At 40.1% G+C, this 13,601-nt stretch overlaps 1 protein-coding gene across 2 annotated transcripts in view; it reads left to right on the top strand.

The window, feature by feature from the left end:
* lrba (LPS responsive beige-like anchor protein) overlaps window positions 1-13,601 on the top strand; it is a 170,940-nt gene that overhangs the window by 137,280 nt on the left and 20,059 nt on the right. For both annotated transcript variants that reach the window (XM_023957676.1, XM_023957677.1), the window contains one exon: window positions 9,593-9,760. In XM_023957676.1, the coding sequence (XP_023813444.1) occupies window positions 9,593-9,760 (168 nt within the window). The remainder of the gene's footprint in view (window positions 1-9,592; window positions 9,761-13,601) is intronic.

Below are 13,601 nucleotides of genomic sequence, written 5' to 3'. Positions count from 1 at the left end.
TGGTTTCAAAGAACTTGGAATGCCAGTTTATGTTTCTGAAGATTTCAGTTATTCCTTATACAAGCTAGAAATGTACAAGAATATGTTTTTTCCTCTTAAAAAAATCCACATGAACTGATTTTTATTATATACCCTAAAAATAATAAAAAACATTTAAAATGCAGTCTGTTTGTTCCACCAGCTCCAGGGATGCATGTTTAGTGCAGGCCTGCCTGTTTTGTTCCTCTCTGTTCCCTTCCTTTGTAGCTAACATACAGCAGAACCAGTTTGAACAGAATCAGGAGCTTTGCACACATTTCCACCACTTGCAGCTCATTCTGATAAAATTTCAGTCTGCACCCCTCCTTCTCTGCATTGTACAAATTGGGATATTGATCCAGAGAGTAGCCAGTCTCATCAGGCAGCTGTTATTTGTATCTTTTCTCTCACGGAGACTCACAACGCTTTATTGGCCTTTTGCAATTTATTTCTCCCTCCACATTTATTAGTCAAACTGAGATTATTTCAGTATGGCAATTAGTGGTGACAAATGACGTCCTTGAAAACCTTTGTAGTAGCATTTCTGATTAGTTAACATCATGTGTATGATTTCCAGTTTATCATAGTTATTTTAACACATAAAGGGACTGGCTAGAAGAGTGGTGAGGATCAAACACCCGCTGCAAATAGGTTTGGGGAAGGTTGTGTGGGTGGACAGGACTCCAGTCATGACAGATAGTTGACATTAGAGGGTGTCAGCTGGCAACTGTGGTGCTGTTGTGAGAGAGATGAGCATGGTGGAGAGACGAGAGCAGGAGTGGAGGAGTTAATGGACTGTTTGGCTCTCTTTAGCAATTCTGCTTCTAATGGCCTCCCAACACACTGCTTTGCTGCAGGAGAGGATGCAGACACACTGTGATGCACACGCACTAAGAAGCACACACATGCCGGCTGTCTCCACTCTGGTTCTAAGCCTAAAATGATTAACAGCTAATTAGGGATCAATCTGGAGAGGCCATTAAAAAGCTCTTTCTGTAAAGGATTGCATTGTCATGCCAAATGTCAGCTTATTTTTGTTGTTGCTGGGTTAGGTCTGCACGGTTGGTTTTTAAAAAAAAACAAAAAAAAAAACATCACAAAGCAGGCAAACATTAAATCAAGCTGTAGCTTTGTGCGTCTTGCTCTGTTGGTCGAAAGGCCGGACTCGATCACTGAAATTTAGCAAGAAGTGGGTTGCTTGGCAACCCTTTTCTCACTTCTCACCAAAAATTAAGCTGCTGTATTTCACAACTACAAACTTCACTGCAAACCTTCACGTTTTGACACAAGCGTGCATCTCCACCATGCTCAAATATCTGCAACAAATTTAACGGTGGTTTGAAAAAGGCCCACTCCCTTCATCCCAGGTCCATCACACACACATCTGTGGAGCAGCACTTAGCGCACTGCAGAGATCAGCGGCTGCCTGTTGTCTTTACCACGAGGTCGAAGGAGAGGTTAAGAACTTGATTCCTCCTACAGCAGATCACAACGATTCTCAGTGAGCTGTCAGCCCTGCTGACATTCCTTTCTAGATGATCACATGCCACTTCTGAGGCCCCTTTGTCGTTAATGTGAGAACTAATGATAGTGCTTGATCATGTGGTGTGAACGCACATCAGTGTTTACCTGTGCTGTCATATTATGGAGTTTTTTTATTTAACCCTCTAAACTTTTAAAATCCAGCTGTTAAAATTACATTTCTGCAGATTAAAAAAAAAAAGAAATCTGGTCATGTTTTTACATCAAACTTCAATTCATCTGGTCAAACACTATCACTAAACTGTAACCCGACAGTGGTCCCTTGCTGCACTTTAGTTCACGTTTGGTTCCTCTCAGTCATCTGTGCTCCTGGAGAGCTGCTGACAGATCTACCAGCCACACACATTGGAGAGACTGGCAGCACATTGGTTTTGGCCTTCTTCTCGCTTTAAAGCCCACCACAGTTGACTCAGAACTCTTTATGGAGACATAAGCTAAACTCTCCTCACGGAAAGATGGAGACCTTTTTTGCGTTTGAGGGGCAAAGGCAGTTGAGTGATGGTCAGAAGCTGATTCTGAGTGGGCGGATCACATGTCCAAAACAGATGGTCCCAATGGCTTTTCTAAATTCTGTTGGTACTGTCATTGAGAAAAATATCTGACAAAAAATTTGAGGTACAAATGTGGTTAGATTGTCTGGTTAACATTTGTTTTTTATAATTATACCACATCATGATGCTACATCTGCAGGCCTCTATCCTCTAAAGGTCTCACTCAGAGCATAAGATTGACCTGCTGACATAAAAAGCACATCAGATGTCCACATCAATGTGGAAAACAAAATCAATAGTCTCTATTTTCAGGAGTTGACAGTGAATCAAAGTGACCATAGGGACGTCTGCAATCACACTCATTGTATTTCACAATCAACACCAGGAATTGCATCTTCCCAAATATATATTAATATTTTCAAAGACAATTGTTGTAAAAATACGGATAAAGGTGACGGAATTGGAGAAAAAATAGATTTAAAAAAGAAATTCATGAATTTAAGGATGATACCAATACATCCTCTACCATTTATTAAATTACATGTTCTTGTCCTTAAGACATATTTGGGGGTGAATTTTGGACAACCTCGTCTCATTGTTTGATTTCATGTTTGCCATTGAAGTTGTGCATCAGCAATGGTGCGACCTGTTGACAGATAACTCATGAATCTTTAACCTTAGAGGAGTCTGATTGGATGTGCTATTAGGCCCGTTTGTCTCTTATCTTCATTAAGTTTATAAGTTTTCTTCTTCACACTCACAAAAAAACCCAATAAAAGTATGTTTTTTTTAAATGAGGAGAGGTTGGAACACATTTGGATGTACGGCCTCTGAAAGATTAAGATCAGTCATTCGGCTTGCAAGATGTTGGCCTGCGTCATGCAGGCTTATGTCTGACCTTACAGCTGTTACTGGGATGACCTCACAGTATTACAGCATGCAGAGGTGTATCCACAGTGCTGCTAACAGACAAATGTCATATTAGTCGGAGATAAATCACCTTTACCCTTGAGCTAAATATATGAACGCCAACATGAAAGTCACCCTCTGAAGTTTGTCAGATTTATATGCTGACAGTCTTTGACGCTTACATAAGGAGCCTGTCTTTCCTGCTATGACATCAAGTTTTTTAACTTATTTCAGGTTTTTTTGCTGCTATACAAACACTAAAATAAGCAAACATTGTAACCAGTGCTTATGAAATGTAGGAAACTTTTTTATATAAGATATTTGACAGTAAATGCAGTAAGATACAAAACTATGTCCCACACACTCCTATTTCTGTTCCTGACCATCACACAAAGGTCACAGCAGTTTACTCCTCATTTCAATGCTCAGAAAGCCTTTGAGGCCTTCCCGTCTCCGTTGGAGCCAGCTTCCTCACCCTGATCTCCCAACAGCCCCATAAGAACTCACGTGTGAGCTGAGGGAAACCACTACGAGCACTTATGTGCTTGAAAATGACTGAGTGAGTGAAAATCCTGCCGTCGTCTAGCCAGCTTGGGTTCATGTAACAAAACATAGGTTACCATGTTAGGCTAGCGCTAATCTATTCCCCTGGTGTCTCTGCTGAGAGCTTTGTTGTAGGATGGGAACTAGCATGCGGGATGGGGAGTGGGGCGGAGGGTGAATGAGGTTATCTGGCTAATGTCAGCCGGCGCTCACTGTAGGGGCATTGTCATGCATAGGGGCAGACATGTTTACTGTGTGCTCAATGTTTTACGAGCTATCCCCCTCCGCCTGCTCTTCTGCCTCTTCTCTCCCCCTACTTCTCTTCTTCAGTGACATAATGGAGAAGGCTAATGAGAGCCTGAGAAATGGAATGATCTACTGCTGCTGAAATACTCACTAATGTTGCATCTTCCCCTTTCCCTTGTACTCCTCCAAGATTTTTTTTTACTTCTGCCAAAGTTTGCCGGGAAGCTCTTGTCCAGCTTCACCTTGGGATTTTTTTTCACTTTGCTCTTCAGACTGTCGAACGTTTGTATATATTTTTGATATCGGGCCAAGCTCATTAAAGTGTAGATGCATAGATAGCAGAACAGTTCTTTTCTAATGCTCTTTGTCCTGTATTAATGGATCTTTTTAGGTTGAAGCATCCATGACTGCCTGTTTATTTAACACTGACTGATCTTTTGCTTACATAATTGTGTTATGACACCAGGACAGGGTTTGCTGCCTAGTTTTGCCTTTTATAAATGTAAAAAAAAGTTACCACCCCTCTACATTTGTCTAGTTAGCAGCAATTACGGTTATACCTGGTATAATTATGAATCAAAGACATTAACTTTATTTAAGAAAAAATGACTTGAAGAGTAACATTTCCATTCTAATATTGTCTTAAAGACTATATGTTAGAGGTATGCCTCTTTCTGTTCATCAATAAATTCTTGTACATTAAATATTCTTAACTTTTAAAGTTTGACTTTGTTGGGGGTTATTCAAAACAGTCAACTAAGGAATAAAGACTTAACAACTTTAAAAAAGTTTACAAAGAGAAATTTGAATTTTTAATATTTATTCCTACAGTGGGTGATATGGGAAAACTGTACAGAGATCTCCTAAATATTTTATCGCATATATTTTACATATGGCTTCAATTTGTATGTAAGTAATGTAAGCATGTAAGTAATGAGTATTTTTCTTTAAAGGGCTTTTTAAAATGTTCAGTAGAGGCTAATCAAATTAGTAGTCTACAAAATAAAGGTATTACACTTTCGTTAGATAAAGGCACTAGAGTTTATAACAATGTAAAAGTCAATGCTTCTTCATATTCTAAGGTTTGGAGCCAATAAACTGTTGAAGTGTTGAATTGATTCTAATTGTTAATAAGACGGTTTTTAAAAATAATCCCTTCTCATCTAAACAGGTTTTTGTTTTGGCGATATTAACTGACTGGCAAAGGAGTTTGACTGTCATGTCTTTTTTGTTCACACTCCACATTCATTTCCTTTGAACACTAACTTTCCTTTGACAGTTGAGGTCATTTGTACATTTCAATCAATTTCAAATGTTTTTCCACTTGTCCCTCAAACTTCTCAGTGTTGACAACAGTTTTCTTTTCATAAAGGTCTTAATATATATAGCTGCATGTAAATGGAAAAACATAAAAAATAAATAGCCTTTTATTTTTTGGACTTCCAGTTGTTCTTTTTTAATAAGTAGTTTTTTTTTCTGGAGATTTTACTGTTTTAATGAACAATAATTAAAATGTGCAAGATAAATTTAATTTACTTTGTTTTGAATTGGAGGCAGGACATTTTGTGATTTCTTATGCAGTTGTTGTTCAGCCTGTGGTGTCGGTTATGAGAGAAATGTCTCCAGATTGTTCTCACATGCTGTCATTTTAAAAACTCTGGAAGATCATCGTGCTCAGTAGGATGATGGGAAATAGTCAAATTAGATGGAGATTAGATTAAATGGTAATTTCTGATGCCTTTAAGGTCACATATTAAAACAAAATCATATCAAAGTTGTGATCTATCTTATTAGTTGAGTAGGAAGGAGTCAATTTAAGAGTGCGTGAAGTGTTTTTTAGCCCCATAGTTGCTCTAAGGAGCCATTGCTCTTTACTTTCCTCGTCAGCTACATTCACACCACCCTCGGCAATGCACATTCAATGAAAATTCCATGTAAACGCATGTAAATGTGCGTTTCAGGCTACAATTCTCAAAACCTCCACGTTCACTCATAGCTATGCATATTTTTAAGATCATTTTCGGGCTCACAAAGTACAAAAAACACTGCCATAGGACATGTGTTGCAAGTTAAACCTGGTCGAACTTTGACCAATCAGGGCCTCTGATTTGGTAGTAGGTAGGTAGCCCCTACCTACTTGTCCAAGGTGAACAATGTAGGCTTAATGCGCGTTCAAGAACTCCTGTTTAGCTCGTTTTTTAATTGTATGTCACATGCCCAGTGTGTCTGTAGCTTTCCACAGTGAGGCACAGTAGAGTACAGTAGAGCTTGACATGTTTACTTGTTCTGATCTGTCATCATTAAAAGAATGTGTATATTTGTATATATATGTGTATTGGAACAACAGTTCTATAGAATGTAAGCATTTAGCTTCCATCACTGATGTACAAGAAATGGCTTCGCACATACACTTGCATTTTTCCTGTCATGCAAATAAGAGGATTGATTTGTTGAGTGATGTTTTAACGTCCTTACAGACAGCTCTCCTTAAGTCCTTAAAAGGGTTTTTTAGGGCCAGTGAGGGAAGGAGGAAAGTGTTCACTGTCACCTCGTTAAGAGTGAAGTGAAATTCAGCTCAGGTCCTGATCATAAAGCTAACCACTAACCACTACAAGGTAGAGAAATCTTCCTGATGGACGCAGTGCAGAACCTGTAAGCCTGGGAACATATTGTACATTTTCAGCAAATCGCCACAGATTTAGCTAAATCTCTAACACGCATGCAAAACTTGGCCTTTTTCAGATTAGACGCTCTCAGTTTGCTCCATAGAACTTCCACATCTCTGTTTAATGTCCGCCAGCTGGTTAATTGCAATCACTTGTGTGACATCTAAAATTGGGATAGCATGTCTTTAGACGCTAACTCGCTCTAAAGCAAAACACATTGACAGACAAGAAGTCAAACTGCCTTTCTTTCTGAGCATTTTGGGGTTTTCTTTATAGGCTTAAAGTCCACTCTGGAGTTACACACGTCCCACAAAGGAAAGAATGGAAGTAACCTGATAGCCACAAACAGATGAGGCTCCTTCGTTATGATACATTTTCATCGGAATTCACATTACAGACCGGTAAATCGGGATGCAGGCAAAATAAACATTGCGTTCTGTGTGAGTGTGTATACAGTTTTGTATATTTGAATGCATGTTGACTTTGAGGTGGAAAAGTGACTTGGATGAATGAATCACTTCTTGGCATCCCTCTCCTCATTGAAACTTAATCACAAGCATTCAACAACAGCCCACCACCACCACCATGCTTCAAATGTGCATTCTGTTAAACCTGTAACAGTAAAAATGTGGGTTTCCAGTGATTTGCATAAAGGCTTGCTAAATTATTCATTAATTATCAGAGTCCCCAGTGGGTGGAGAAGACACACACACTGGCTGGTAATTGGCACATCAATAATCCACCATCGTCTCCTGATATGCCACCAAATCCCACCTCTGGAATCTTCTATGTGTCCCAAACTTCTGCTCTGACATTTCCAAAGTTTGGTGCCACGTGAGGAAATGTTTCCACACCTGCTCACTTAACTATGAAACACAATTTGATTTGGTCCATAAATAATACCTGTATCCTACATTACTTTCTTTCCAGATGTAGAAAAAACAACTTTGAAACCATTATGTGTTTTGTTTTTTTTCCAATTAAAATATACAGGTTTGTGTTTCCTCACACATCCCCCAAAGAAAATATTAGGAATCATTCAAACTTTTGTCACAATGAAAAATGAAATAGCCAGGATTGCTCCACATGTAAGCCTCAAGCCGTCAAAGTCTTAACATGTACTGTCAATCCACAACTTTTTTTTTTGTCTTTTTACATTACTAACCTTTGAATAATTTAATTGAAATTTTATCCTTTATCTACATGTTGTCAGTTTTTACAACAGCAAAAATGGCTATACAGTATACTCATCTACTATTTGAGTTCCAGTTTGTGTCCATTACGAAATAATTCATTAATTGTTAGATTACTATTTCAGTTTAAATCTTTACATGTTTTAGACAAAAAACAAAAAGTTATGATGTTTTTTTGATTTATTAAAAGACTTTTCAGTCAAAATAATGCTAAAAATAATCCAAAATTGATATTAAATAAATATGAAAGCAAACAGATTTTTACTTTGTTAATATCCTTAAAAGATAAAAAGTTTTTACAAATGACGTTCTGCCTAATTAGGCTTTAATGCTAATAGTTTTTGTTAATCTCGTCTCAAACCATATTTTTGGGATTTCTTTGTTAAATGATTAAATCGGACCCCTTCTATTGTCTCTTTTTGCAGAAATTTCAAGGTCCAAATTTAGTGTAAAGCCAAAAGCCTTTAAAATTCACCTCTGTGGTGTTGACATACTTCTATGTCATGTTTAAATTTTATGTTGAATGCCAAGGAGTGGAAGGATAAAGAGCATAGTTTGTGTTTTATAATTTCCTTTGAATTGTTTCAAGTCTTTAAAGCACTTTGTGTTACTATAGCAAAGTGCATTATAAATAGTTAGATTTCATTCACTTTAAACATCTTTAGTAGACTCAGGTCAGAGAGAACTGCCCAGGCTGAAATGAGGCAGAGGGTAACGGACCACCACTTAAAGGTGACACCGCATAAAGTCTCCATTCTGAATCTTTCTTTTTCTCACTGGTGGGCCTCTGGATGGAGAAGTGCAAAACCATGGCTGCCCTTTGTTTCTTCAAGCTGTTTGACAGTTGATTGCAGTGAATAATAAATGCCCATCACCCCCAGCTTTAGCTCTAGAAGCAAAAGAGCAAGAGCCTGTCGGGCCAATTCCACTGCATCATGAACCGATCCTTTCTCTCTTAGACCTACACACACATGCATTTTATTTACTCTGTTCTTTAGGAGGATATAAATAAAAAGGATTTTCCTCATTTTGAATTCATCAAGATCATGTGGATTGCTTTCTGATGTCTAGAAAAATGTTTTGTTTGCTTGGGTGACAAAAAGTCTCACATTTTCCTTTTTTACTTTTAAAGCCAACATGTTTTCTTTTCTTATCATCAAGTAAACACTTTAATTGTTGGGACTCTCATAGGTTTTAATCATGCGCTTTATGATAGCACAGAAGCTGCAGGAATACCCTCATCACACCTGAGCTGCACATTTTCCTGTCACCCCGACCCTCCTACTTGACTGAAAGTTGTAATTAAGCGAATGGGGAGGAATTGGATGCAAAATGACCTGTCAGAAAGTCGCATTTAAGTGAATTATGAACTGGTATCTGCAGTAAAAAATTTAAATGATATAAATTGCCATTTAAGTGCAGCACAGGCTAATGTTTTGTCACAAATTAATGTGACACAAGGCAGCAATGACAATCAAGGGCTGCCTCATTCTAATTTGGTCGTGTTTAGAGGGCTTTTGTGAGCCGACAGCTTTACACAAATTAACACAATTGCCTGTTTTTATGAGGAAGCCATAAATGTTTTTTTCCCTTCTCTTTTTTGCTAGCTAATGAGGAGAGAAAACGGCTTGTGTCTCAGTGTTATGGCGGCACAGAGCTGTCTGCAAAAGATCAGCACTGCGCTCTTATTGGCTCGCACCCAACAAAGAAATAAAGACACAAGCTGTGATGACTCTCTAATGATCAACTCCCGTTTTGATGCTCCCCTATGATCAGATGTGGAAGGACTGAACTTTGATTGTTCTTCTGTCACACGGGCAGTTAGGAGCTCCCTCTGAGGACTTTCTCTTGGAAGGGGGGAATTAGTGCTAACTGCTGCACAATAATGGGATGGGGGGAATGTTTGGGGAGCAGCATTTGGTTGGAGTATGGTGCTACATCTGTTGGCATCTTTAATGCTCATGAAGCTCTCCTCCTTTCACAGGCCCTGGAGAGCGAATTTGTGTCCTGCCAGCTTCACCAGTGGATCGATCTGATTTTCGGTTACAAGCAGCAGGGACCGGAGGCCACCAGAGCCCTCAATGTTTATTATTATGTGACGTATGAAGGGGCCGTCAACCTCAGCTCCATCAATGACCCCATGCTGAGAGAGGTGAGGCTGCCACACAACAACGCATCCACACAATCTACCTTTGATTTGACTCATGCTTAGTGAGGGTGATACCGTGTTAAGATAAATACACTTTAGTTCCCTAAAACGGATGGTTAGTCCGACTATAATATAAAAGCTTCTACCCATATCTGGGTTTTATTTTGGTGCCATTATCTGTGCTCAGTTGCTTGTAGAACGGCACAAGGGAGTTAAGCTAACCGTCTGCTGGCAGGTATTGCTGAGCAAAGCCTTTCCCTGGTGTGATGCCTTTCAAAAGCATTCTGTTCCACTTTAACGCCTTAAACACTCCTCCATGACTTTCATTCATTATTCATCTCTAGCACTTTGAAATGTGCCGCACACAAGCTACTCTGGCCTGCCCGAAAGCAACAACCACGAAAAACAAAGCAGTGAAAAGAAAAAACACTGCTCTCTTCGCTCTCAGCCAAACAGCGGCCTGACAACTTCACCAATCTGCTGTAAGAGGCAGCATGGCCAGCAGCAAGGCCAATTGACCCAGCTCCCGCCTGCCTGTCTGACATCTGCGTTTTAGTACCAGCAGGGGCTGTGCTCTGTTTTTATTATTCTTTGTAACAGACTTTCCCAATTTAATACATAGGGGGTTTTAAAAATATATATATATTTTCTTCTATTCTTTTTATATGCTAATATTAGCAAAAAGTAAAAACGGCAGTCAAATTTTCACCAAATTATACAAGATTGTTTAAATATACAAAAAATGATCAAGAAAATTGTTTAAAAAAAAATAAAGCAGTATTTTATGTTTCATTGAGATCAGATGAAGTAGGAAGAATGAAAGGCTGGGTGAGATGGGTGTGCAGAATGTGTGGAGTGTCTGCACGCCCTCTTTGTCTCTGCTGGATTGCTGCCCTTCATGCTCAGTGACTGGAGCGCCATGGGCACCGGGGGTAGATCGTTGATTTATCACCTCATTCACCCTAATTCCCATCCAGATGTGCTTTGGCCTTTATCCACACGCACTCGCATACACAGCCGCACACATGCAGATTGATTATACGGGCTCACCGGTCATTTCCACGCTCAGCCCATTACCCATTCCTCTGGTTAATGCACAAACAGACACACACACACACACACACACACACAAAAGCACACATACACTAGAGGATTGGATCTGTGGTGCTCCACTATTTCTGCCAAACTCCCTCAGTGTCAGGTGGTCTGATTAATTGACCAGCATGAAGGAAGCCTTAGACAGCAGGTGCACTAGATTTTAGGGTTGGGAGAATGGCATCATTTACCTTCATGTGTGTGACTGCTGGAATGGACACTTTTGATACACACAATGTATGCTCTTTAACTTCTTTTTATATGTTGATGTGTTGAGTTACATTTACACCGCAGTCACAAGCAGCCACTTCCAATGAATAGTCTGTAAACACGTAGATGCACGTGTACTCAGAACTCTCTCATTCACGTGTGACTACACAAGTTTCTACAACCATTTTCGGGCTCTTTTGGGCAGCAATTGAATGAGTGTTGAAAACTTTAACCAGGTCGAAATTGAACCAACCAGGGACTTGGATTTGGTAGTGACGGATGGATGACATCCGCTGTACGGCACATAGGTGCCAACTCTTTAAAAATTGATCATGAAGGAGAAATTAATAATTCCTGTTTGTGCCCAGCCAGAATGATATGCCTCCAAGTCTTTCATGTATCGAAACAGAGCTGTAAAAGAAAAGGCCTGGAGCAAAATTCAGGAGATTTGCAGTGTGAACACCATGGGCTAAACCTGTGTTATAGAATGCACATTTACATGCACCGTGTAAACGTAGCATTAATCAAATAAGCCTTTTTTTTTTAGTTTCTGTTCTCAAAAACATGAGTGCCTTTCTCTGTTTGTTTTCCAGCTAATCACTGCAGTTCTAGCATGAAACGCATTGGCAGTTTCTTTGAAAACAGGAGCTGAGGCAGAGTATGCGTAAAGTATCAAAGCTTTAGAGCTTGTACCGCTGTCTGAAGATGAAAAGAGGCTTGTTGATTTCTCTTTCCGTTTTGAGTACTCTGACTCTGGTATGCTGCTTGTCAACCCCTTGAAATACTCTCACTTTGAGCTCCTAAATTAGTTAAATAAACAAAAGCAGTGTTGCCCCCGTGAGCTAATCTAAGGCTCTCAACTGTGTTTGTACGGAAGGAATAGTGCCCCGTCTGTGCAGAAGGAGGAAGCAGGGTTTCAGGCCTGGGTATCATCAAATGTGGGCACTGGGGAGGGGGGGGTCTTTAGAGCTTTGAGACTGAGGGGTTTTGGTTTAGAGTGTCCCAAGAGTCTGTCATTATTGAGTGACAACTGTTTCAGCCTCAGCTGTAGCCTGGACCAGGTTAGGCCACATTAAGACAAGCCCCAGGGCAGCTTGTGTCAGGCGGATGGTTCGCAGATGTGTATTTGTGTGCGTGTTTTTTTGGCCAAAGACTGGGTTAGACGGTTTTGTGTTTTTGTTTTACTCCATGTGTGTTGAAGCTCTGCTTTCTGGCAGAAGCATATTCCGCCAACCTTGACCGTCTCATACACAGAATTGAGTGGTTTGTATGCCTGATATATAAACATGTGCATGCATGCAAGCATGTGTGTGCGCTCATCAGCATAAATGCCCTCACTTGTGTTTCTGTGTGTATATTCTGGTTCGGAGGGAAAGTGTGGAATATCTCAACACAGATTAGTGACTGCTGTGGATACCACTGCCTTGTTTTCAAACCCATGATTGCTTCCTGTCCTGCTAGCACGCCCCCCACCCCCCAACACACGCCTCACCACACTCCCACTGCCTCTTCGAGCACAGTGTATGGTGCAGATTAATTTGTGCGTTTGATGGCGAGCCTTCGTGCACATCTGCCGCACGTCTTTGCATACGAAACGAAACGCGATCTGACTCTGCTTCCCCCCTCCAAACAATTATGGAAAATCTTGCAGCCTCCCGAGCCTCCGACAAAATCCAGAACCCCGTTTGAATTGTGCGACGTTTGCGTAATTCGGCAGAAGAGGGAGAAGTGTGCCCATCTGAGGGAACCTGCTCAGACCCTTTGCCAACAAAAGCTGTGTTGGCTTGTTTTCTTTGGCAGGAACAACCTGACCCCTGCTGCATCCCCAATCAGGGAAAGTCTGTGGAAATCTTAGATACCATTATTTAATTTGAATCCACAGTGAATTAGTCAGATATTTTTCTTTGCTAATAAAGGTAGTTTCATATGTCATCTGAATGGTCTGTGTCCCCATTCATGAATTCAATTTAGACAAATTAAAATGAGACAAAAACAGTGTTAAAATCACTTCTTTTATAGTCTTTGTTCTCTTTTATTTAAATATTGAGCATCGAAAGTCCCATTAGAGTTTCACCTCTTCCATATTTCTTGTTTTAATTCTATTCATTGAGTCTTTGTTGTGTGGCTGATCTGCATAAAAGGCGAATGTTTTACACGGAGATCCATCTTGTCAAGTGTCTGAGTAAATCAAAGGGCATGCTGGGTTGTTTGAGCAGAGGGCATCTCTGCCATTTAAATGTATAGAATTCAGAAAACCCTCATCAGACACGGGCCGATGCCTCGGAAACGGATTGGCCTTGCGGATGGCCCCTCATATAATCATCTGAACATTGCATTGGCATATAGGGATAGGACATGCTGACCTAGACTCAGCCACTTTCTGGTGTTCCGCAGCCTCGTAAATGTCAGATTTGAACTTAATGAAGATGGGTCGAGTGCCTTTGAGGAGTCTCCTCTACACGTTAGCCTAAGCAAAATACTCTGCCCCTGTATTCAGAGACGCATGGCACTTTGACCTTGTGTGATGCTCTCAATGTAA

Source organism: Oryzias latipes, chromosome 1 (assembly GCF_002234675.1).
Source record: "Oryzias latipes chromosome 1, ASM223467v1".
In the NCBI taxonomy this organism is placed as follows: Eukaryota; Metazoa; Chordata; class Actinopteri; order Beloniformes; family Adrianichthyidae; genus Oryzias; species Oryzias latipes.
Note: the sequence above shows the minus strand (reverse complement) of the source record. Positions and strands in the feature narration are given on the sequence as shown.